Source organism: Nestor notabilis, unplaced genomic scaffold (assembly GCF_000696875.1).
Source record: "Nestor notabilis isolate BGI_N333 unplaced genomic scaffold, ASM69687v1 scaffold10921, whole genome shotgun sequence".
In the NCBI taxonomy this organism is placed as follows: Eukaryota; Metazoa; Chordata; class Aves; order Psittaciformes; family Psittacidae; genus Nestor; species Nestor notabilis.
Window position 1 is genome coordinate 10,773 of NW_009915152.1, and position 26,321 is coordinate 37,093.

Below are 26,321 nucleotides of genomic sequence, written 5' to 3' on the forward strand. Positions count from 1 at the left end.
TGCAAGAGAACTGCTATTAAAGCCTGCATCAACTGCTGCAGTATAAATCCATAACTGTTACAATCTCCTTAACTTCATATTTTTCTTCTCTCAAAGGTTTTCAAAGCAGACTAAAAGTTTCTAGTATAATGTCAAACTGATACAGTCATTACGCATGTCAAACAGACTAGAACAAATAAACACTAAACAAGATCAGATTAATTCCACCCTAATTCCAGGTGCATTTCTAATTATTTTTTTTAATGAAATGTTGACAATTTTAAGTCACCAGCAGGAACACCATTATAACTCATGCTTTATTCTGAATAGCTCAAAAACATATCTACCCCTTGTACACTCTTCTATCCAATGTCAGATAACAAAGCAAGGTCATGCAGATTACCTGTTGAAACTAGTCTTTCCTACAAGGACAGAACTTGAAGTATATACTTGGAATGGTACTCCAGCCTGAATGACCCTATGACTACAAACATTCAAAACCTCATCTTTTAAAAAGGATGTGAAGCTGCAAAGAGACCATAAACCCCAGTGTCGGGTTTTTTTTCTATCCAGCTGATGCCAGAAGCAGGTTTACTGCTACTTCCACAGGAAAACAGAAACCACTGGAATGGAAACACAGATGTTCTGTATCGGTACATTAGTATTTTCAGAAGCCCTTGTTGAGAAGAGCTCAAAAAATTAAAGCCAAAATTGCTGAACTGTGAGGTTTTACCTCAGATTGCAGGTGCTGGATCACAACTGTTAATGCTTCGAACTTCTGGTTGCTGCTTGTCAGGAATCTTTTCAGCTGCAGGATGATTCCACTTTGGGTCTCACATTTTGTTTTGTACTGTGTCAGCTCGCCTGCTTTTGTGCCAGGCGAATGCACATCTGAGGAGGCTTGAGTCTGTATGCATGAGCTCCTGGGACTCCGCTGCTTGCCCTTGTCAACTGAAAAACCAACAATACCTAATTAATACGCACTTCATGTTGAAGTCTCACCAACACTTAAAACACAAGTGCAAAAGAAACTAGTTATAAATTCTTATAAACACTTCCTGAAACACTAACTTGGAGAAAGGGTTATTTCAGTAGCACTGCAGAGTACACACTGTCATCTGCCAGGTTAATTCCTAGCACCATAATCTTGTATACAATGCACTGCAGTTCATTCTCACCTTCGTATATTCTGTGGATTACTTTTCAGCATACTCTTCACACTGTGCTCTGAATAAATATTGTCACAAAATGTAAGATCTCCATCATCATACCTAACCAGTAATTTAATATTCCTAATGCAAGAGTTGACCACTTCAGTTTGCAACATGCAGTATCTCCTGCACTCTAAAGTATTGGCGAAGAAAAAACAAAACATTTTCCCTATATTTGTTTGGTCTTTTTCTTGCTTTTAAAATTTTCATTATAAACACCCCCCTCTCTGCAGCTCACGTTTGAGCTCTATCAACTGGGAGTGCTGCAGCATTTCTCAGTGTCAGCAATTTCAGTCACAAGAACGAGACTTTTAAAGATGCTGTAAAATGCAATGTATTTCGAGTTTTCACTGCCTTTATTCACGGTCCAAGAATTACATCGCTGATTTAATATTCCTACTTATGTTGCAAGCTCAATCCCTTCACAGTACACAATCACCTCATGACAGAGCAAACCACATCACATAATCCAGCGCTTGACTTGTAAACATCACAGAGGTTACAGGTTTCTCTGCTGCCTTCAGACTGGGAAGGGAGTACAGTATTGCTGTGCAGATAAGGCCAATCTTCCCCATTTGATCACACAGGGATCGAGCGAACACTTTTGCAATAAAAGGCTGATGCAATACATAAATATCCCTTGGCAATTTAATGAAAACATCTAAGCAGATTACTTTGTACAGTTTCAGCTTAACAAGATTTCTTCAAGATAAAGTGAAAAAACCTGAGAGGTGAGATTTAGAGAAAAGAACCATAGGAATGCGTGGAAAAGAAGGGGGACAAACTAACCAACTAGAAGTAGCTGCTCATGAATCCTTTCTGAAGCCCAAGCGCTTGAAGGTTGTCATGTGGCTCTGGAATAGTCCCAGCAATGTAAGGTTCAACCACACAACTGCAGACAGTATTAACAACGAAAGCTTTGCTTCTCAGTTAGTGTTAGCCTGACTGACACATCAACCATCGCATCAGTACTGCACAGCCTTCAATTGTTTTCAAAGCATTTGAAATACTGTTCAAAATACTTACGCGCCTTTCTTACTGAACCAGGTATGAAGTGCCTCCTGATCCTATTAATTTTCCAAATACATCCTCTCTAGGCAAGATTTTGTCATCCCTCATACTTAGGGAACTGTCAGCTTTATCATGTCCAGATGCTCTTGTGTTCTTAGCAATTTCACTACACTTCTTCTCAGAGATGCTGACTGTTGTATTTTCAATTAGAAAAATACCATCTTGCAGTTTAAAGTAGAGCTGTTAACAGGTATATCAACATGATAACTCAAGTCAAAATACAAATCTGTAGGTGAAAAAGATCAAGTTTGGCTGCCAGTTCTAGTTAGCTATTTTTACCACCATTTTAACTAACGCGAGCACTTCTTTTCTCACAGCGCAGACATAATGCCCTTTGAGTAGACCTCTTTAAATGAATGACAGTTCACATTTGAGAGCAATCATGTCAGATTTCCAGCAATCTTGTGGAGAATACTGTGTTTAGGAAAATACTGGTTACCTTCTGAAGCTCCTTCAAAAATCACAAGAGACAATCAAGAAGAGAGGGGAAAAAAGCAGGGACTAGAGAATAAACATGTACAGTCAGTCCTTCCCTGCCCTCCTGGCTCGCATACTCCTACTCTCTTATTTATTCCACCTCCCTCCCTGAATACTCCACTTAGAATAAGTGGAGAACTAGAGCACTCTTCTTGATTTAAGGGTACTGGATAAATTCACTGATACAGATGCTAATGCCATCATTTAATTAACTGTATGAAATGGCTTTTACATCCATTTGTAGGACTCTTGACAGAGCTACATTAAACCTGAACAAACATTTGCAGACAATTTTTATTCTGGAAAAATATTACATCATACCTATCACACCTAATAAAGTTATTTAAATACAGTGATAAAACAGCTAACAGCAAATGACACAAGACTCCAGATAGCCACTGTTTCCAGCGTTCAGCCATCCTTTATCAGTCTGCCAGTTCCATAGCACTGCTTTTATCAAGGTGCCCAGACTACTCAGTCCTTTCCTAGAAGCTCATTCAAACATCCAACCAAGCCAGCCCTGGAAACTATACTAAAAAAAGCTGAACAAAAAACAGGCACTAGAGAAATTCACTGACATTCCTGTTGGCAGTTTATCATAGACATGTGCTACACACAGCCACTTCAAATGTTGAAAAGCATTTCTATGCTAGCATGAACGCTCTGTAGCATGAGCTGCCTCTACAGATTAGCACCAGTGACACTCCAATGCTTATGTCCTATGTACCTCTGGGCAATGACAGAGTGTTTCCAGATTTGTATAGAAGGCATGCTGTGATGCCAAAACAAAAGCCATGCTTTCATTAAAACAAAAGCATCATGAGTCTAATTACTGATACAACACATCAGCAATGAACTTTAAATTAAAGACAGTACCGGTTACTAGCCCAAGTCCTCCTCATGCTGGCCTTTTTACTTGCCACCTTTATACAGTCAGACTTGTAAAGCAGAACAACTCCCACCCTTAAGTTGGACTCCTCTCCAGGCTTGAAAACTCTGTATCAAATCTAGATGAAATGCTCAGTTTCTGAAGACTGAAATCAGATTTGCAAGTACCACATATAGCACAGTAACTGGAAAGAATCACTGAAACAAAGATCAGCAGTGATTTTGCAAAGCCTTTTGATCACTGAATCATTCACAGAAGATTTGATACCTTGCTGGCAAAAAGAATAACCCATGACCTTGGAAAAGGCCCAAAAATCCTCCCACTCCCTCTACAGTCACTCTGGACATGGCAGCAGCCAACTCTAGCTCTTTGAGGAGAAGACTAGACCCATCCCAAGCTTTTCCATAAGGCAAACTGTTTCCCATAAACAGCTTCTATAGTTAATAGGCATTCAGAAGCAAGAAATACACAACTGTCTGTACATTAGGGTGTGTTTCATTTAAGTTACACTTAAGTGCTGGGGTACTGCCCCGGTACTTGACATTGTACTTCATTATCTCAGGGCTTGCCTGGTACCACTGGTTTCCTAAGCCTCTCTATCTTTTGCACTGTTGCTGGATTACTAGACGAACCATCTATCAACCACTTTCTGGTTTGCAGAGCCAAATTGAAGCCTTCCTTTGTTACCATGTACTAGGAAGATCTGTACAGTAATGTCTACACTAGCTACAATTATTTTTTTTAAGCAAAAAAAAAACAAAACAAATCACCATTTCTTAAAAGCATTCCCAATAGTCTGAACAAACTACTTAACAAGTACAAGTAGGAACAACCTCATTTCTTTCCCCACACTTTTGCAGTCACCATTGCCTTACCCCTAAGCACCTTCTTTTCACATTCCTCATCCAAACTGTTAGCTTCCACAGGTTTTTCAAAACCCATGTGTGAGTTGTATAAGCATTTTTCAAAGAAAAATCCTTCCTCAACATTTTCTCTCGTAGGAAGATGCAGGCTGGTAAAAACTTTCTGCCTCTCCTCCATTTTCTGGAAAGCCTTGTCTACACATGTTAAATTGGTGCTCACTTCTTTGATCAGTAAGACCAGATCAGCCTGAGTATTTAATCGAGCTTCCATTTCTTCTCTTACTCTCTGGATTTCCTCAAGCACAGTTCTTATATCCAAGTGACTGGACTTCACCTCTGCTTGGAGATCTTCTTTCACCTGTTGCTGGCTCCTCTGCAGTGCTAACACTGTTCTGATTTCCTTCTGGGATGTCTCCACATCATGCTTTAGCTCCTTCTGTCCAGCCTGCATTGCCTCCTGGCTAGCTTTCAGCTCTGCCAGCAGAGCCGCAAGGCACTCCATCCTAATCCCACAGGAGTCACAGGTCTTCTTCCAGCGTCACAGTTTCCAAGTGGTCAGGGACATTGGTGAGGTGGTAGCAGATCTCCCAGACAGCAAGAGAGCTAGCATATAGTTCTTGTTATGGTATTCTATCTCAGTTTACAGCATGGTGCAGGTAAAAGTCTAGTACAAGGCGAGACAAAGGCATTAAGTAAAAGAGTTCAATAAGCACAGCTCTGAAGCAGAGCTCCTTCTCAGGCCTCAGCCAGAGCACTAATCAGTTTAATTGGCAGATTATGCCACACCTGAATTTTTTAAAATCTTTTGCTGACATCACTGTACATGAACATGTCACCCCAAAAGCCACTCCCAACAGTCATTTGATCTGTGCATCAATCAAAGTATGCCTGGGCATCAGTAGCCAGGTTTGTTGCAACACAGTCAAACAATCTGCGAGAACGCAGAAGCCTTTCCTTTCCAACACAAAGGCTCAAGAGAAGCCTGAACTGCCTTCAGGAGCTGAAAGACAAACAGTTCAACAGGGCTTAGTTATTTCAACTGTATATTCATCAGGGTTATTGTGCACCTGTCCTTCTGCTAATGTTTGCAGTGAGAGTTCAGGAGTACATGTGTAAGCACGCTGGACATTGCCTCACTCCCATTGAACGCCCTCCTCATTCCCCAGCTAGCAATGCTCTTTCAGCAGCCTCTGGAAGAACCCAGATCCTGAGGAAGCCCTCTAGTGCACAAACAATAAACAGTTACCAGAGCAATATGGGAAAACTGACTAATGAGGCGGTTTGTGGCAGGCTAAGGAGGATAAGCCTTTTAGCTACCAGGGCTGAGCGTTAACTTTTACAGAGAAAAGCTAAGGCTTCTTACATTTAAGCACAGAACTCATAAAAGGTGGAGGCTTCATGTAAAACCAGGTAGGTTAATGACATCAGGCTCTTAGCTGTTTTGTCACACAGTGATTTAATTACCCCATCGTTGGATTCAGTTGGAAAAAAAAAGAAAGATGAGCAACACAATGTAGATCTTGGTCTACAGAAGGCGTCAGTCTCTGCCTTCAAAGAGGTGAGCTGGTACTCAGCACAACACCCAGCAGAGCAGGACTCAGAGCAGCACCCAGGTTTGAGCTCAGGAGACCTTTTACACCACACCTTTGGTCCTGTCATGACTCCAGGATGCTTTTGGAAGCAGTGACGATCCCACAAACACCCCAGAGCAAAGGACCTATACTATCCATCCAAAACCATGGTAGTCCCCATCAGCACTAGTCTGGGCTGGGAAGCATCACTAAGAACACCAATAGTCCATGCATGCACAGATGCAGGATTTCCAACTCACCACAGTGCTGCTGGCCAACAAGCCAAACTGGGGAGCCCCGCTTGCAATCAGTTTACTTGTTCACTTGCCAGTTCACCTCCTACACTAGTCCAGGCATACTCATAAGACCAGGAAGGTATCAGAGATGTATCCTCCATGCACAGCACCTCACAGCTTCCAGGTATCCCCTGACTGTCCTGCCATTGCAGAGATTGTAACAGCCCCTAGTGGGCACAACGCTGTTGGTGGAGCTTTTTTCCAGGTCTCTATCACCTGCCAGAAGGCCAGACATGGGCTTTCTGATGGGATTTCCCCAGCACAGCTACTAGGCACAGGTGTGGCTCTTCTCCCGAGTCCCTTGCCCCATTTCTAGCTGGATAACTATCCCAAGGGCTCCTAAGCATTATTATTCACAGACAGTCACCACTGAAGACCAGTATACAAAACAGACTGAAGAGGCATAATCTGAAGTTTGAAGGTAACATCTATAACAAAATATTAGGTAGGTGAAGAGAGCCAGATACGAGCACCAGCAGAAGTACTTCTGCATCCCTAGACCAATACCCACAGTAATTCAACTCAGTGGTATGACTCTTCATTCCAACCTTCACCATACCTTAGTGGTTGCTAAAAATCTTAGCAACAGAGACGAAGCACTTGCAAAGACCCTGTTCAGACACTTTCTGGCAGCAAATGAGTTGTGGTCAACAGCTCAGTGCCCAATTGGAGACAGGTAACAAGTGGTATCCCTCCAGAGTCAGTGCTGGGAGTGATCTTGTTCAACATCTTTGTCAGTGACACGGACAGCGGGATTGAGTGTGCCCTCAGCAAGTTTGCCAACGACACCAAACTGTGTGGTTTAGTTGACACGCTGGAGAGATGGGATGCCATCCAGAGAAAAAGTACCATGCACAGTTTTGAAGTCAGCACAGAAACTCGCTAAACCATAGTAACAGTTTGGTTTTACAGTGTTAAGTAATACAGCACATTTGAAATAGAAACCAAAAGCATCTACACAAAGCTTACAGTGAATCATACAAAAAAAGTCCATTACTTTGACTTTCAGTGTGGTTTCGTGTTCTGTGAGGTTGACCAGTTCGTACAACTAGGACTGGGGTCAAACTTAAAACAGCAACCAGATATTTCACTTCCCAAACATGAAAGAGGAAGCATCTAGTTGCACCTATATACCAACTTTCCTCTTTTTCAAAACATCTGTTTTACATCTAATTATAACTGGTAGCTGAACACACTCCCCCAGTTAAAAAAAAAGACTGACAAACCAAGTATCACCCCTTGAACTTCCTGGCATTAGCCTGGCAAAGAGTTTGAGAACTAAGGAGAAAGACCAAATTAAAAATGAAAACAAGAGTAAGAACTAGAGAGGGCTACAGAGCAAAGTACTTGCTACATATAACAGGAGAGAACACTTGGATAAGAATATATCCTTGAAACTAGATATACACTCGTATTTATGAAATCAGCCAAGCTACAACTAAAATACTGAACTAAGGGAAATGCTGCCAACACATCCCACAACACACACTGAACCAAGTTATGGCAAGCATTACAAAACACATATCCTCTACAGTATTAACAGTCATGTTAAGAAACGCTTATATAGTTGAATGTGTTCAGTGGAGTTTTAAGCTTGATCAAATTTCTTCAAATACACCGATAAATACTAAAGTAAACTTGAAGGTCTGCCTGTTTCTATTAGAGCTTGAAGAACACAGACCTATACTGCTGACCCCTACTCTAGATGTGTTTTATCTTTTCCTCCTCTAAGCAAGCTCGTCCCTTTGATGCAGTAATGTGTGACTCATGGGCCCAATTCTGGGGTTTTTCCTTCAGGAGTTATCAAATCTCAGTTTCACGTGTGAACCAGCCCTTAAGCAAGTACTTAACTGTGCCTTGCATGTTAATCTTTACACAGCTAATTCTAAAGCCTTAACAAGGCTCTACAATTCTCCTGCCACCCTCCCCTGGTGCCTTCCCTCCTGCCACAATGCATACAAGCTATTCGAGCAATGCAACAGAAAGACTGATCAGCAATTTAATCTCACGGCTTTGGTTTTAAAGTTTGCCTCATGATAAGCTAGAGCACTTCAGAGAGGGAGTCTTAAGAACATACATACAAATGAGGAAGCTGTTAGGTTTTGTCTGAAGCAGTACATATGTTATCTTTGAGAGGACCTGAAAATTTGGCTAGCTGTAAATTATCACCCTAAATTCTTCCAAAACTCCTGCTCCGGGCTATAAATGCAGGAAGCAGTTTCACACAAATATATAGGGAAAGCAGTCACAAAACTATATTAACAGTGTCTGACAGACTAGACTTGGATGGAAGTCTTCCAGCCCCCCCAGCTGCTCCACAGCTTGGGCAGCTGTAATTTTTGCCTACATCATCCAGTTTGGTAAGTGGCAAACACACACCTTCCTGCTGTGCCTCTCTGAGCCCAGGCTGATGACTATACAAACACAGACTCTTGAAGGAGTGATGTTTTGATTCTAAGCTGTGCCTCAGGCCTGTCTGTTTAAGCTGGTGCAGACAGCACCAACTTGCTCTGTTCACATGTCAAGCATACCAGTCATGAGCCAGTTCTAGTCCTCAGCAAAGTGACTTCAGTTTTCAGAGTTCTGCCTGAAAAATTTGCCCAACTGAAATGCTTAAGAAAATGCTGTATCTCAGGAACTTTTTATAGCTACTTACTTAGCTGGTCTTGTCTCAAAGCAGCTGGGGGAAGATTAACAGCACTTCTCATCTTGCATCTCCCCCTGCACCAACATGGTCTGAAGCCCAAGACAAGTAAATGCTTCCTAAACCAGCACAACAGTTCTCCCTTCCCTTTATTCTTACTGTAATCCCTTGAGTCTCCCTTCTCTAAGGTCAGGCACTAGCCCCTGCCCAGAACATCCAGTTATTTAAGCTGTCATCAAATCCTTCTCAAGTTGTTCTGCATAAAAATCACAGAATACTAGCTTGGCAGGGACCTCAAAAATTATCTGGTCCAACCTTTCTTGGCAAAAACATGGCCTAGACAAGATGTCCCGCCACCCTGTCCAGCTGAATCCTAAAAGCGTCCAACACTGGGGAGCCCACCACTTTGTGGGGAGATTATTACAATGGCTGATTGTGAAAGTTGTGAAAAGTTTCCCTCTTGTGTCCAATCGGAATGTCCCCAGGATTAAGTCGTATCCGTTATGCCTCATCTTTTCCATCTGACTCCATATAAAACTCAAGTCTCCCTACAACCTTCTTCAAAGGTTGGCTACAAATACTGGAACGTGGTGATAAGGTCTCCCCAAACCTTCTTTTCTCAAGGCTGAACAAACCCAGTTCTCCCAACCTTTTCTCATACAGCAGGCTTCCCAGTACTTTGATCATCTCTGTGGCCCTTCTCTAGACCACAGAGTACTTTTGCACTATCTCCACAAAAGGCTCAGTAAGTCCAAGCAGTCCTTCAGAAGAACCCTGTACAAGGGCTCCTCTGAGGACAGATGCCAACCTACTCCTTGCCAGTCAATCCGACACATACTTTGTACTCTTTCAAGCTCTGAAGTGGTAACTCACAGGCTGTAGCAAGCCCTCTGCCCTACAGTGTGATGATCCGGACTTCTGTTGGGTTACAAGCATGCCCCTGCCATCTTTTGATGAGGGAGAGAGCGTTCTCCCTGCATGAAGAGACACTGAGGGCAGCCATGAATCTGAGGCAAGCAAAATACCAACAATCCAAGTGCAACATTGCACTAAGGCTCCTAGATAAGCCACAGTACATCATCCTTCCTGTTCCTACCCCAACAGACTCTTACCCACATACAGCTTTTGAAGTGGGCTCCCTGAGGGTACATACCCATTAAAATGAACTATCCATTAAAACATCAGTATTTCTCAACCAAAAACATGCCTTCTGTTTCAACACTGCTATGTCTTTGTTTCCCTAAGATGTCACCTGTCCTATGGTATATGGCTCTCAAGCTCGTACAACTGTTTTAGCACACGACACATTTTCGTTTGCCATTACTTTGATGTGTTCTGTTCATATACTGATGAAGCACACAGAATCTCCACGCTGCGTTAGCCTTACTCACATTTCTGAAGATTATAATTTCTGTTTGAAAACCTACGTTAACCTTACACAGAAGCTTTGCAAGGAGTTAAGACTATAATGTTTCTTAAGATACCTAAACCACATCTGAGGAAATGCATTACCTTCCAAAGTGTTGATGGTTTCCCAAATAAAAGCACAACGACAAGCGTTGGCTCAACTCGTGCCATTGGCGCAACTGGCTGATCAACCAGCCTGTGCACTTTTTAAAGAGCAAGTTTTGAAGGACAGCCTGGTGATCAAGACTCTCTTGAACTGTGCCCTACGCTGTCTTAGCGCTACATATTTCCCTTTCATTTCATCGGTACCTGTTTCTTTTCCTGTCTTAATGATGACAAAGTCAGTGTCAGGTGAGATGATACCAAATGGCCATGCGTCTTGTCAACCTGAGTAGCAGTGCATTGGCAAAGTCCATGATGATGGCAGGAAAGAATTACACACACACACAAAAAAAACCAAAACCCAACAACCAAACACCAAAAAAAACAAACAAAACAAAAACCAAAAAAACACCAAAAACTTCAAAATAGCAATGACCAAAATTTCTAGCAGATCAGAAGATTGGAAGGGATAATCTTTACAAGTCATGTTTTACAAAGGACTTAAAGGAGTCCCAGACTTGAACATTAAGTGTGTAATACACTTATCAGATAGATGTCTGCCTGCTAAATGTGCAGTACACATGCAAGCCTAATACTCTGAAATCTCAGCATTGTGCCCATAACACTTCTTACTTTATGTGCCACACGACTACCTTACAGAAGCACTATTTGAGATTTGAACACTTAAACATACGAAGTGATTTTGTTTTAAAACTGCATTCGCAATATATTAGTCAAGTTTACTGGAACTGTAACACCTAGAATTGAATCGGGTTTTCATCTAGCTAGTACATATCAAACATGAATGAGCCACACATCAACTACAAAGATACAAAAAAAATTAGCAAGTCCTCTCTACACTCAGATATGACTTCAAACTAAATCAAATTTGAAATGCTATGCAATTTACAGAAGACAAGTCTAACATTCACCAGCTAGACTGCCAGTGGATCAGGGTTCTTCTGGTTATTTTCTCAGCAACCAAGAACAATACTGATGCTTGATTTCTTAGCTCATTCTGAAATAGGACAAAGCCTGACACATGCCAATTAACCATACAGGACTACCTACCTCTGTCTGAGGGGAAAGAAAAGCAGGGAGAAGATAGTAGAACTAGTTTATTGTACTAATAATGTCAAGCCTAGAGCATGGATGTTTTGCTATGAGAGGGATTGGCCATACGTACCCTAATGAAACAACTCTTCATCCACCTTAAAAAAACCCCACTGCAGCGAGTCATTAATTTTTAAGGACACAGATGACAGGATGGAAATAAATTGCATGAGGATGTGTTACAGCATGTTGATGCCTTGGCCAGTAAGGACTGAGTTAAAGTTTGTGAACTGTACCTCAATCTATTATCTTCGGTTTAAGCATTTGAATTTTGCTACATCAGTTCATTTTATGTACCACAGGCAACTTTAAATTTTTGAATTCCCTAGATTTTCAATGAAAAAAAAAAAAAATTGCTATACTGGAAGCTAGCAATTCTATTTACCTAAGGGGTTTACATTGAAGTTGCCAGTTCAGGTATTGCTCTGAGTAAGCAAACAGACATCTGAAGCACTCCTGTTTTTTTCTGCATACCTTCTTATAGTTGCAGCTGTGCCTTGTCATCCCCGAAACACACACCTGCTCAAAGAACCAAGCACAGAGTGATGCTGAAGACTTATATTTGTCACTCCTCTCTGCTCCTATTACCTCTTTTCTGTCTTTTCTCTCCATTTCCACCTCCTGTACAAGAAGTTGCTCCTTGTTGTCTGGTGCCCTCTACTGCTTCATCACAGATATAGGACACCACGTACTTTTTCCCTTTGCTCTGCAGCCTATGTCTCTACAGTAAAGTCAGGACCCAGAATCGAGTGGAACAGGGAATCCCATCATGGTTAGTTCATATCATCTGCAAGCCCTTTTCAGATCCTATTAATTGCCTCCGCAGTGCAAATCCTGATCCCTCCCCTCCTTACCTCTATATCCTTCTTGAATACACTCAAGGCTGCCCATTTCCCTGTTTGCAGATACTTATACAAAGGGTATCATCACATCCAGGAAGACTTCCAGGAGGGACAGTGCCTGTGTTTGTGTGTGGTGTTGCAGGAAAAAGCCCACTATACATCCAACACGTGTGGAAAACCCTCACACAACACCAGTGAGCAGAATGATGTCAAAACAACCTTTCTCCTTTTCCAGCCTTTCTGAAGAGCCCAGCTCTTGCATGCAATCAGGGGTGAAATGGCTGAAACAGTCAAAAAGGAAGAAGTTGTCTGAGTTGCAATGCTTGAACTCATTCTTTCCTTAATACTATAGTCCACCCAACCCTGCTCATCATCAGGAACATGGGTCTGGAAGAAGCCTCCAGAAACCATTTACATCACTCCTTACTGAGGCAAGGTAAGCACTACCTAGATATAAAAGGCATTTCACCAGACTGCTCAACTGTTTCAAGTATTACCACAATACACCCCCCTGCATTTTTTTTTATTATACCTTTTCTCCAGCTCAAGCCTGATCTAAATTCACATAGATTAAATCACTGACTATAATCTCTCTGCATGCCACATACTTCATCCAGATATTAACAGGCTAGCTGAGAAGCTGCTCTCGCACATGCACTGCAGTCTCCTACATTCTGGGAACTCAGATACGCAGACAGTCTAACTATTTTTCAACTACTTTTTAACATGGTGTGTTCCAAAAGGGCTAGCAAGCATTATAAATATGCTACAGATAAACATCAAGGCACTGGGAGAAACATTGTTGCCACAAATCCAAGTAAGAGAAAGTTAACAGCTTATTTTTTTGCACGATAAATTTATTCTAGATCTATGTATCAAACTTGGCTCCGACAACCCTAGGTTTTAATAGCTAAGATTAGGAAGAACTCCAAACAAATCCAAACAGGATTCTTGTAGCATACTGAATTAAGCTTTTAAGTTTGAAAGTCACATTCTGCTTATTTACTGTGGAAGTCCACTTTGTGGCAATAAAGGCACAGAAAATCACAACCAACTGACCCAGAGCTTACTTGGAACTTCAACTGAATCACTGAACTTCATCAATTATGCCTGCCTCTAAATCAATGAAGCAATTCTTCCTGCACAAGCCACATATGATTAGTTAACTGCCAGAACATTTATTAGCTCAGCTTAATGTTAGATTCAAGAATTTGGTATTTTTCTCTTTTTTCCTGAACTACTCAAAGTCTTTCAGAGTCAAAGTCTATGTAAAGCTCAGTAATTTGCAAGAAACCATAATCTCTCTTGAAAACAACCGTACAAAAGAAACCTGTAAAACACATTTTTGACCCCGAGATTAGAACATTAATATGCATCATTTATTCTACAGTATCTGTAGCTATCTTGGATGGAGAAGACAGAGTGGCTTTTAGCCTGAACTCAGAAGCTATTTATTCAATCACACTAGTACGAGCTGATCTTATATGACTGTAACAAATGTCACTGACTTCAGCGTGGCACTGAAATGCTGCCTAAAGGATATTATGGGAGAAAAAGTAGGGCAGGCAGTAGGAATTTAAAGAGCCTCAGTCATATTTTGTATTATTGCACTTGTGCCAAAACTGTTTCTAAACTTATCCAACAACAGCTTCCTGTGCTCAGGAAACTACATCCATTTAAAGACAAATAAATTCGGATTAGACTCAAATTCTGAGGTTGTTCTTTAAAATGTGAGGTGATAGCACTTCTAAGCATATAAGAAGCACTATAATCAGTGTAAGTTATCCATAATAATAATACTTTAACAAAAATCACTAAAAAGTTCAATTCCAACATTTTCCTCAGAAAATAGATGACTGCAGTTTGCAATTGCAAGTTATGAAATAAAATAGCTAGCCCTTTTTAGAGAAGTCACAGATTTCTGAGTATGAAATAAAGCATAAAGCAATTCAGAGACCAAGCAAGTACATGAATTTTGCCCATAGATTAAAAAAACAAAACAAACCAACCTTCAATGATGAAGCTTATAGGTTAAGTAATTAAGCTTATAGGTTGGAAACAAACTGAGAAAAGTTTAAACTGCTCAACTGCCCAAATCCCTTTAAAAGTCAGACCTAGAGCTCTTAGTTGCCATGTAGAAAATGCTAATGGAGCATTTTCAATATTCTCACTATGGCATCATCCACCTGTGCTATTCATCCTTTTGATTACACATATCACCACAGTTAACATGAAGTAAGGTCTCTGCAGAATGAAGGAAAATTTAAACAGCCACCAAAATTAGAGATAAGATCACAACTTTAGGAAAACGTATTTTAGGAGGCAGCTGCACAGCGTGTTTCAAGGAATGCCAGCACAGTGGAACCATGTCTAAAATTAACCTTGAAATAGTACTTTAAAAGCTACCCTAGCTGTGAAGCACAATTTGCTGGTCAACAAAAGAAAACAGCATCTTAATAGAACCACTTCAGTTGCTGCTGGTTAAACTCAATCTTCCATGCTTCAGTGCAACTGCAAGACAGAAAATGCTGCATCTTAACTGACACATACCAGCTTCTAGGTGCTCCTAGTACATCCCCTTTTAAAGAGACACACAAAATGCACTTACACAATTCCTGGCAGTCAGCACATCATAGTTAAGTAATTCTTTGTGTATTTCCTGTTATGTTAAACAGCTTTCCTGTTATTAAGCAGCAAAGATGTCTCCCCAGGGACGTGCCTAGAACATTGCACACCATTGTTTCAGGAACAACCTGAGCACAACCTCATGGAGCCCACGTGAAAACATCTTGCCAAGCTGAAAACAAAATAGAGAACAGGGCAGCACCCAGCACTTTTATTAGCCACAAGATGTAATATGTCTCCACCCTTGGAGAGGCGCACAGTCCTTCCGCTGCCTGACCTGCTGATGGCACCTGGAAGTTAAGGGACTTCTCTTCCCAACAACTCCTACCCAAACTGTGCAACTAAAGATCACTTTGGCAAAGGCTGCCCAACACGTAGCAGTACTCCCCTCCAGGAGCGATTGCTTGCCATGCCTGTTGCGGAGACCAAGGAGCTCCTGTGGAGGGTATTTAAAACATTAACCACATCATTCTTTGCATTCAATGCTCCCCCGAGTCTCTTCTGTTTAAGCTAACAAAGAACTACAAGGATGGCAGAGTGACAGTTTTGCGTAATTGGGTGGTGGGCAGGGAGAGAAGCAAAGATGACTACAGAAATATTCTTGAGGAGCAGATGCCCCAGGTAAACTGGGATATGCCCATAATTTACCACAAAGACCAAAACCCTATACATGAGGTTAATCCCCATAAAATATCTCTAACTATAAACACCTCTACTTGTGCCATTAACAAATGCAGCAAGAAAAATAGTCACTACACATTACATATGCATCTTGTCTTCCTTGACCCTAAGTCCTAGTTAAGAGGTCCCTCTGAGACACAGAAATGTAGGTTTAATAATGTTATGCTATTCATTTTGTATTAGATCTCCCTTCTTTTAGGTGGCAAAATTTCTTAGTTCGATAAGCAAGTTAAGAAGGTGCTATACAGTAATATTTGTGGAAATAAGTGAGCCTTGATTTTATATTGATTATACAGCAAGTGGCCCATGCTTACAGCTAAGAAAAGCAAAGCTTTCTAGCCTTCTGTCTTACCAGGAGTAATTTGCAATTGGGTTAATAAGTAAATTCACTCATTCTTCTGCTGGAAGCATTTCCAATATTCCTGTTTACTAGTTCCAATATTTGAAAAGGCTTAGCACAAAGTCTGTCCCTGTGATAAATACAAACATAACATTTTTAATAATCTAAGTGCTTAATATTAGCAATATCCAACATAGAAAAAAACAAAGACTACCAAAATAAGAGTCTAAAAATATCATCAAAGAAATGAATTCATTAACAAGTACTATTTGTAACACTTTCACAAATTTTCTACTGAAGGACTGCTAGTTCTCTTTAAGAAAAGGATGAGGTTTTGTTAGAAGAATTTCACCACAGATGTTCCCAGCTGTCCTATTTCCTGCCTAACTAGAAGTTTTTCCACAACATCACAAACTGTTTATATAAGCATTTTGAGGAAGAACCTTTAGCTGCCACAGATGCATAGGCAGCATACTACCATGACAAGAAGTAACAAAAATAAATTTAACCAGGAGTTTAACACAGGACATAGTGTTATTAATGCCCTTGCTACATGCACCAGACATCAGTGAAGATGATACCAATGGAAGGTTCATAAATAGCAACTGGAAAGAAAAACATCTCTGCCAGATACAAGCCAGGTTATTTAAGGTGGGTTATTTCTACATTTGAGTATGTGGGCAGCTAAACTCAATAGGATTTTATTATTTTTTTAATGTAGATTTAAATATGGCAGGAGGGTTGGAACTAGATGATCTTAAGGTCCTTTCCAACCTGAACCATTCTATGATTCTATGTAAGTTATACTGCTGATACTTCCATTTCTCAGAAGATAAAATGCTATTTTCTTCTCCCTGTAGGATGGAGAATGGAAAAATTACTCCATGACCAGGAAAAGGTAACGGAATGGGAAAGAGCACTGTTGGTAGACATGGTTAGAAAGGTGCTAGTGATATTATTAACTATAATCTAAATCATTAATAATTCTGCAGCACTAGTTCACCACATTATCACAGTAAAAGTAATAGGTAAACCTCCTCTTAGAAATAAAACCTTTCTGACAACGTCACCACTCTACTGGACCACAGACGGCAGATATGTCTAGAGAAGAACAGACAGACATACAGGTGAACTCAGCAAGCTAGCCAGCTTGACCAGTGCAGCCTTCACCGAATTTTGTTCTGCAGGAAGGCAAGTCAAGAGAGATGGGATCTGCTTGCAAATAATTTTCCAAACAAGGTAGGTTTGGTATGACATTTGGTGAACCAGTCAAGAGCTGTTAGAAACACCAGCACTTTTCCTAAAGGCATCAAATCTATCGGCTTTGGACCTAGGTTCTTCCAATACATCATGCCACTCAAGGAATAGAACTTTTTACAATACTAAAAACAGTAAAGACACTGCTTCTTTACAGGACACTAAATTAACAGCCAATCTATAAATACAAATTGTTATTGCTTGCCATTGACTGCAATGAGAGTGCTAAGTGCAGTCCCAATCTACATAGTACTGACTCCATAGTAATTAACATATGATTATATTTGACTAATTGAAAACACAGGAAACTTTTTTGCCTTCCACCCCCCGCCACAGAAAACATCAGAGTTTTCTGTGCCAACAAAGAAAGAAGAGTAACACAAACCAGTCAGCCAATGGTCTGCAAATAGTGAAAACATTGCATTCTAGCACTAAAATTTCACGGCATCCTTTGCCTCAAAAAAGCTACTGCCTTATGCCTTAGAAAGTTCAAATTAAAAGGTCTAAGTAGTAACACTTCATTTGTCTAGATATTGCAGCCATTTCTACTATGGTAACAGATTCATTTGCAAAAGTTGCAAAACTGGTAGAGGCAGCTCTGACAAGTTTTAAATCCAGTTTTACCACCCTGGATATCCCCTGAAGTAATTTAAAAGCTATTCAGGTTTTTAAGTGTAATTACAGCTGCCTGACACTTTCAAACCCCAATCTACTTCACAGCAATATAGGTTGCAGCCAGACCCTTTTCATCTATTAGGCATATCAAGTGGGAACAAATACACACTTAGAATATGAAATGATATTAGCAGAGATAATTTGCTAGGTCTTTTATATTTACTTGCCAATTAACTATTCTTCTATGAAGTTGAGTTTGAAGCAGCAATTCTACTTATTTCATGTTGACAAATACTTGAGGCATCCTTCACATATAATTAATCTCTTTTAAGTGAAGGAATAAAAATCCAACATCACTCACTACAGTGGAACCAGAATGCAAAAGTTGCCATCCATCTGCTTTTCACAGCACTCCAGCTCTTATTTCTCCAGAGAATTTTTTCAGCAAAGCTCCTCATTTGTGTTCATTTTCATGCTTTACTAAACATATGCACAGTTTAAATGTTAAAATCAGAGAAGTTACCGTTTTGACTTTGATGTGGGGTTTGGTGGTTTGTGGTTTTGGATTTGTGTTTTGGGGGTTTTTTGGGTTGTTTTTTTTTGTGGGGCTTGTTTTTGGTTTGGGTTGTTTTGGGTTTTGGTTTTTTTTTTAGCAGCTCCTTTCTGCTATCCAGGAACTACTGTTAATCTTCATTTTATACCTACTGTAAATGCAACAACTGGATGAGACTGGTACAAAGTACAAACTATACTTACAAGCTCCAAAATACAGAGCCCTGCCACCTGAAAATAAGAATCTCCATTTAGCTATCACCTACATGCTTACTGAAGCTATGACCTATTAAGACTGAAATCAAGCACATTGGGCAAGTCATTTAGCACCCAGTCTTGAATAGATTAAGTCAGGAGCAAAGAGTCTCACTGACTTCAACAGGAACATGATTAAATCCAGAATCTCCCATGATGAATGGTTTCCAGTTATTCAACTTCTTTTGCTCAGAATAGATAAGCTGGCTTTACTTCTGAACTCTATTTTTCCTTGGTAGGTGATCCAAATATTTAACATGCTTGACCTGTATCAAATCTTTCCAGCAGATTTTCAGATTTAGAATACTTAGTAGGGTTGAGTATGTTGAGTATCCTCCTACAGTTCTATATTAAACTGTAGTGTCAGACGTTAATCATCATTTCAGTTATTCTTCTGAGGTGGGGGGGGAAAGGCATACGAACAGTTAAGCAACTTGTGACACGTGCGGCTTTCAGAATCTTCCTTTAAGAGCACTACTTTGCAATACAAAAGTAATTTCATAGTTCCCAGTGTGATCTGAAGCAGGATTTAGGGAAGGAATCCTATTGGGAAAGGATGTCATCTGCTTAAATAAACAGGCGTGTAATATTTGCTTGTTACTAGCAAAACAAGAAGGAAGTTTTTAAATTGGTATTGTGAAATAACATTGGCTACTGTTTGTCCTGAGATACCTCTGACTCTCACGGTAATAAGAGAGTAACTAAGTTTAGTAAGCAATGGAAGTCACCAGCAAGATAAGAGCACTAAGTACAGTTTGCTTAGGAAAAAGAAAGGAAGAGCAGCATTAAGGGCTGGATGAAAACAGTTTACCACAAAAGCATCAGTACACTTCAGTATACAATCCTTGAAAAACTCTGAATAAAAGGTACAAAAGCTTGGACCTCCATTTGCAAAACCACTTCCTTGTCTAGAATTTTATCTTCATGTGAAAGAACACACTAGTAACTCAAAATGAATGTTCTGAATCATTCACAAAATAATGTCTTTCTCTGGCAGTTTATACAGAATCATACAGAGATGATGATTTACTCTGTCACACCACTGATGCATGAAGAACATAAGAGCGCTTTAGTCACTCTTCAGTAAAATTTTTTAATGGTTTGATAAAAGAAGCAAATGTTTTATTTCATCACTGAAAGACAATGGTTCATACTTAACTTGCATCTATCATATTTAAGCAATTCTGAAGCATTGAGATGTTAGTTGCAGTTACTTGGCACAAATAAGTTTTACAAGTCACAGGACAAGCAAATAAAGTATTTCCTGAACCATGTCAGTGGTTTTTGTTTTGCTAAAGAGGACACTCATTATACACAGGTAACAATGCAGGTGTACTACACTTCTAGTAGCTGAGAAAAATGACACTTCTATGTCTGACTACATTTAAAAGGAGAAGAAACTTCTGGATATGATGACCTTGAGGCAGTGTAGAGCACACAGTGATGGAAGTTAGACATAAGGCAACAAGCTGAATGACCACAAAAAAACCCAACACTTTAAATTTTACAGCAAATTTCCTCTGGATTTATTTCATTCATAGGGGAAAAGAAAACTATTTGGTTTCCCCTGAACAAGCTGCATGCGTATGCTCCAAGATACAATTACTCCAGTTACTCTGACACCTCCACACGGACAAGATGTAAAGCGCAAACACACTTCAGCTAAAGGATCCAGTTAACTATAAAGGCAATGACTAATCTAGACTAACTTAACACCAGTGCAAGTAACTGTACATCCAGCTGTACTACACCCTGTGAAGAAACTTCAGCAGGCTACTACAATATACCCTCAAGTTGAAGAGTATTTTGCAACTTGCAAAAAAGGGTATTTTGAACCTTGCAAGAGGGAGTTCCATTCTCTTCCTCCCAACAGGGCTTACATCCTACCTCTTCACCAAGTTACTGCACCTCAGACTGTTAGCCAGGACATGGTAACAGAAAAAGCCAACTTGACCTGTACTCTAGACTACTTTAAAACTGTACATTTCAACATCTGCCCTAAGTATCTCAAGGATGCTTCGCAGCCATACAAGGCAGTTTGTTTATGCTATTAAGAAAGCGAGCAACAGATGAAATCCATGACAATGCCTATTAAAAGTGTAATCTACACCAAAACCAGAACTGAATGTTGCTTACATAACACTCATACATATTCATATTTCTACATGGACCCAAAAATTTCTTTTTTCAATTATTCTGTCCCTTATTTGTTGACACAGTCCCCAATATATTCTATTTCTCATTGCTTATGTGACCTTAGAAAGAAGCCACATCATCAACATCATTTTAATCCAGCTAAACCACTGCAAGAAGAGATACACTGGTGCTGCAAAACCACATATGGCTCCTCCTGGCACTTGTTAAACAAAACCAAGAACCTATTACGCTTATGACATACATTGACATTGCCTGATCTACTGCTGCCAAGTTATGAACCCGAAATAATCCCTAACAAGCTTTGATGCATTCCACTGTGCCTAAACCCACAATGTATCTATACACACTTGCACTGTGCACTAGAGTATGACCTGGTTTTCAGATGCCCTACTTGCTTGGAATATTCAGCTCTAGCTAAACACTGGTCAGCTTTCTGCTAACACACTGACTTCCTACAAGACATAGGGACAGCAAAGCAGAAGGGGGAGACCAGGCAAAAACCCCTCTAAGCTTTCAATGCTGTCCCCATTAGCCTGTCATATTGCACACAGAGAAAACAGTCTATTCAGTACTTCTTATTTGGTGAAGTGCTGCTTAACTAGAACACAGGGCTAGCAATCTATTGTACATGCTGTATTTAACAGAGGCATCCTGCAGGCAGGTTTTGCTTTCACATCCTCTCAAACAAAATAAAACCACAAATGGATTCTTATATTTGTAAAATTCCCTTGATACATGCACTGATATTTAGTTTTTCAAAGTTATACAAATATAAGTAGCAGTTAATGAACATTTGTAAGATTAAACATTATCTCTTCCCCTTATCTTTTAGGCTTTTTGTCCCTGGAATATGTACTATGTGGATATTTCACACTGTTAACAACATAAAGGATATAGGTATATGCACACACTGCCTTATGTAAGGATTTTTAGCATTAAGGTATTTTAATCCTAGCTTAAAGCCACGCAAGCAAGCTACAAACAGAGGCCTATATTATGTTTCATAGTTCGCCTATATTACGTTTATAACTGAATTTATCATGCAGGAGAAACTCAGACACCAGATTTACTTTGCCAGGGATAAGTAATGACAAGGCAAATGGCTCAAGCTGCTGTATGAAATGCCAGGACAGGACGGGAAGCTGCCTGGTAGACCTGAACTCCAAATAAAAGCAAAAAGGGTGGTGTTCAGGAGAGAGAGAGAAAGGAAATGCCTGAGAGGAAGAGCTTCTGCTAAACTAGTTTATGTTGCTGCTTGCTCCTCCCTAAGTAAAATGACAGTAATTACAAATAGTGCAGTACAGAAAACACCTTATGTAATATGCAGGCTGCCACCAGTTTCTTTAGATGTCATGTATCTTAGCTAAAACAAACTAACAACAAACAACTGCCACCCTCTACCAAAAACATGTATGTCCTGGAAAAAACCCTCAGCTTCCATAGTCTTGTTTCCACTCCAGATACTTGCTTTATTTGCTTTACCTGCCACTGAAGATGAAAATCAGGTCAGATGCAGCTGAGAATTTTGTGGCGATTTTGCAGTTGGCTTGGTTTTGTAAGTTATGATGATGATGATTTTTTTTTTTCTGGTAGGATTTTTGTTGGGTGGGTTGGTTTTTTGTTGGTTGGTTGGTTTTTTGTTTTGTTTTTTTTGAGGGGGGATGTTTAAACACACACTTCTTTTGATTGTCTCTAACACTGCATGATTTCTAGTTTTATATCAACATAAGTGAACATTAAATTTTGCTTCACCTACTTGCAAATAAGATGCATTTAACATGACATGTACTGTAACAGATATCTACAAGTATTCAAATATTTCTCACAGACAGAACACCACATCACAACAGCCCCTGTATTCATTCCATTGCCCCCCCCCCCCAATCAAGGTGTAGGAGACAGCGTTCCCAGCAGAAAATCATTAAAATGGTTAGATAAATATTTAATAGCACAGACTTCCTGATACTATTTCTGGACTTGTGAGAAGAAAGAGCAAACTCCAATTAGCATTTCATAAACAGAATAACCAGCTTCCAAATGAGCAGCTCAGCACGAGTACACAAACACACAGACTTAAACATTAAACTACTTTGCTCAAAAGTCAGGCTTCTCTATGAAATTCAAAAACTTTCATGCCCAGTTGCTGCTGTTGAAGTAAAGAAGATATTCCCTCAATACATGCTCTAATCGTCATATTAAAAAACCACAAACCTGTATGGAATATAACAGTGCTTTTCTTGTAGCCAGAAGGTAGACGAATGTTTCGGAGCAACCCCTTTGCTGTCAGCCTTACACGCATGTTGGATAAGGAAAATTTCGGGGACCATAACATGTCTTCAGTGCAATTGGAAGATAAACAAGCAAGAAATAGCATCCATGTACTGTCACATAGTATGTTTTTAAATCACTACTAGCAGAAGTGAGCAGTTCTTGCTAAACAGAACAGGCTTGAAGAAGTAGTCAAGTCTCCATTCCTTTGCTCTCATTCCTTATGCACAGACAAGCGAAAAAATCAGCAGAGGCAGATATCCACAGCGTAAATGCTGCTGGCAGCTTCTCCTCACCAGATGTTGTGGAAACAAAGCTTGTCCTCAGAATAAAACCGACTTAGTGATTCGGAAAACCAACAGCCTCTAAATTACATCACCGTGTTGATGCTTAATCTGCTATGGGACTCTGTGGGAGCTAGAAAAGGAGAAAAGGGAGGAGGAGGATGAGGAGGGAGGAGGAGGAAGTGGGTGGTCTCCCCAGCTGAATATATCACCCAGCAATGTCACAGACCATGTAATTGTTCTTTGGAGACATTAAGGAGATTATTTGAATATTCCTGGAGGCATATTTGAGCTCTCCTCTCCAAGAATCCTTTCAGGATGACTTTTTTTTTTTTTAAACAGTTTCTTTCAATTGACATGAATTTATCAGAAAAATTTATCAGCTAACATTTTTTAACAAAGGTTTTGGTTTTTTTTTTTTTGTGGTAAATATTATGTCAACATTTAAAGTCTTAACAGATCTAGAAATAAACCTATTCTCTACAAACAATTCAGTTTTCGACATCTGCTGAAGGGAAATACTATTTAGCTTGGCAGCTCAACACTGCAGATGCTTCCATTTATAAGAGGAGCAAGGAATTGGGCATCAGTTTCGTACTAAACCACATCTCTGCCAGCTGGGTTTTGAAGGCACCCAAACATTGTAGCAAACAAGCAGGGGTGCAGGAGTTCCTAGATGCTCTCTCCACATTTAATTAACCCTCTTAAAAATGTTTCTTCTTGCTATTTAATGAGTTCAGAAGTTTTGCCTATACCTTGGTCCCTTTCAAATGCCACTAGAAAGAATAAAATGAGAAGGACAGCTAGAAGCTAGAAAATAGAAAGTAGATTTAGAAACTAGAAAATAGAGGAATAACTTTTACAGATATTAGAAAATGTCACATTAGAAAATGTATGACCATGACTATAAATACACGCACTCTCCACCTTCCTGTGTAAAAAGAAACATTTCACTACTTTGCCTTGCTAGGCATCCACAGGAGCAGGGACCCCCCTGGCATCTAAAAGCCAATGCAGGAGACAATGCAGTAACAGTTCATATCTTCTTTTGGGTTGCTTGAAGAGCTGCCCTCCAAAGCTTTTGTATCTTTTTAGGGACAACAAAATTAGGTACTTTTCCAGTGATTCTGCACGTCTACCACTTCATCAGTTAATTTTCAGTTAATGCTTTCTAGCACCTATCCCTCTCATATTTTTTCCAGTTCCAGAAACAATTAGCCCAACTTGCTCTGAAGTAGGTATAACCCAAAGCAAACAATCACACTGACAGGTCTCATCCCAGACGTGCCTTATCTGTCCTCTGCTTACCACAAATGTATTATATTTTAATAGCATGTCTTTCTTGCTTAAGGTGTGTAACATTTTAAATTCTCTAGTGTTTATTTACCACATCAGCTAGAACTGAAAATAGCATTTATCTCTTCATCCTGGTCTCTGGGTATCCCTAACATCACAGAGGACAGCAGCAATAAAGCAGTTCATTTTAAGAGCAAAAGAGCTGCAGCCCAGCATCAAGACTGTCAGACCCCTTAAGCCAACCTCCACAGTGTACTGTGGGAGAATACTGCTGAATGTTTTATGCTCATGTACCAAAATATTTATTTCCCAGCACAGTAATGTACCACCAACTCTAAAGTACTACAATATGTCTTCAGACCGCACAAAGCCATTCAAAATAAGAACAAAGGCAGTAAATTAGCTTTTTTTGTTTGGTTCCCAGGGCAGCCTATGCACACAGGAGGGCATGCATGTCATCAGTGCTATAAAATCCTACTCCTTCTAGTCTGAACACTTTGGCACCAGCAACATGTGTTGATCTCTATTTCCAATAGCCTGCAGATCCAGACCCTTTCCCAGTCCAACACCACTATCAAAGACACCACCTCTTTTCTGTGCTGGAAGATTATGAAACTTGGAAACCATGCTCAGCAGTAAATAGAAGGCTTGTTACAGCACACTGGAGTACCCTTGTGTATCCAGCCTAGTTCATTAGCCCATCTCCTCAAATATTAGATCACTGTTGTCAAATGCTCTCTCAATTAAACCATCTTGAGATTTTAACTGGGCCTCCAGCCAGCCATCAAACACCATTCAATGCCCAACCATACCAGGTTTTACCCTTCTGCCAGGGCACCCACAGGAACTCCCTTTGGTTTTCCTTCTGTTCCTCACAGCTATCCAAGGGAGGAACTGCTCTATGTAGTAAGTGTTCTCACACCATCCCAATTTGATACTCTCACAAAGACACAAACAGTCCAGTCAGGTTCGGGGGAAAAAAAAGAAAAAAAAAAAAAAAAAAAAACCAACAAAATCAAAAGCAACAATACACACACAAAAAAAACCCAACCCCAAACCGAAAACCACCCCATCAAAAAAACCCCATACCCAAAAAGCAACCCCTCCCCTTTCCCCATCCTTGCAATAGTGCCTGGGAGAAAGGTAAAAACATTTCCTTACCCTGTAAAACCAGAGTAGCTGAAGTACTCACTGAAATCAAAACTTCCTTCCTGGGAATAGGAGCAGAACAAAGAATCTCTAGAGGGCAAACGTGATGTAATGAACCACTCTGGAGACTGAGGAAGGAATGAATCACAAGGCAAAATATATGCAGATACAAGCTCTATACGGACATCAAAATCCTTGTAGCAGACACCAAAACTCTTCGTATGGAGATAAACAATACTGACACCGCCTCCTCTTTCCCCACCCTTTTTGGGTGGAAATAGGCCATGAAGAAACAGGTACATCACAGTAGCTCTTTCTAAAAAACTTCCTATTTGAAGAATATGACTTTCTAGCTTCTAGGATTGGAATCCTGCTGA

At 40.1% G+C, this 26,321-nt stretch overlaps 1 protein-coding gene across 1 annotated transcript in view; it reads right to left on the minus strand.

Moving 5' to 3' along the window:
- Positions 1-712: 712 nt before the first annotated feature.
- The window catches only part of LOC104413080 (microtubule-associated tumor suppressor 1 homolog), a gene marked incomplete at its 3' end in the record, with an annotated part of 57,765 nt that continues 32,156 nt past the window's right edge, over positions 713-26,321 (minus strand). The window contains exon 8 of the mRNA XM_010023989.1: positions 713-930. Within this exon, the coding sequence (XP_010022291.1) occupies positions 713-930 (218 nt within the window). The remainder of the gene's footprint in view (positions 931-26,321) is intronic.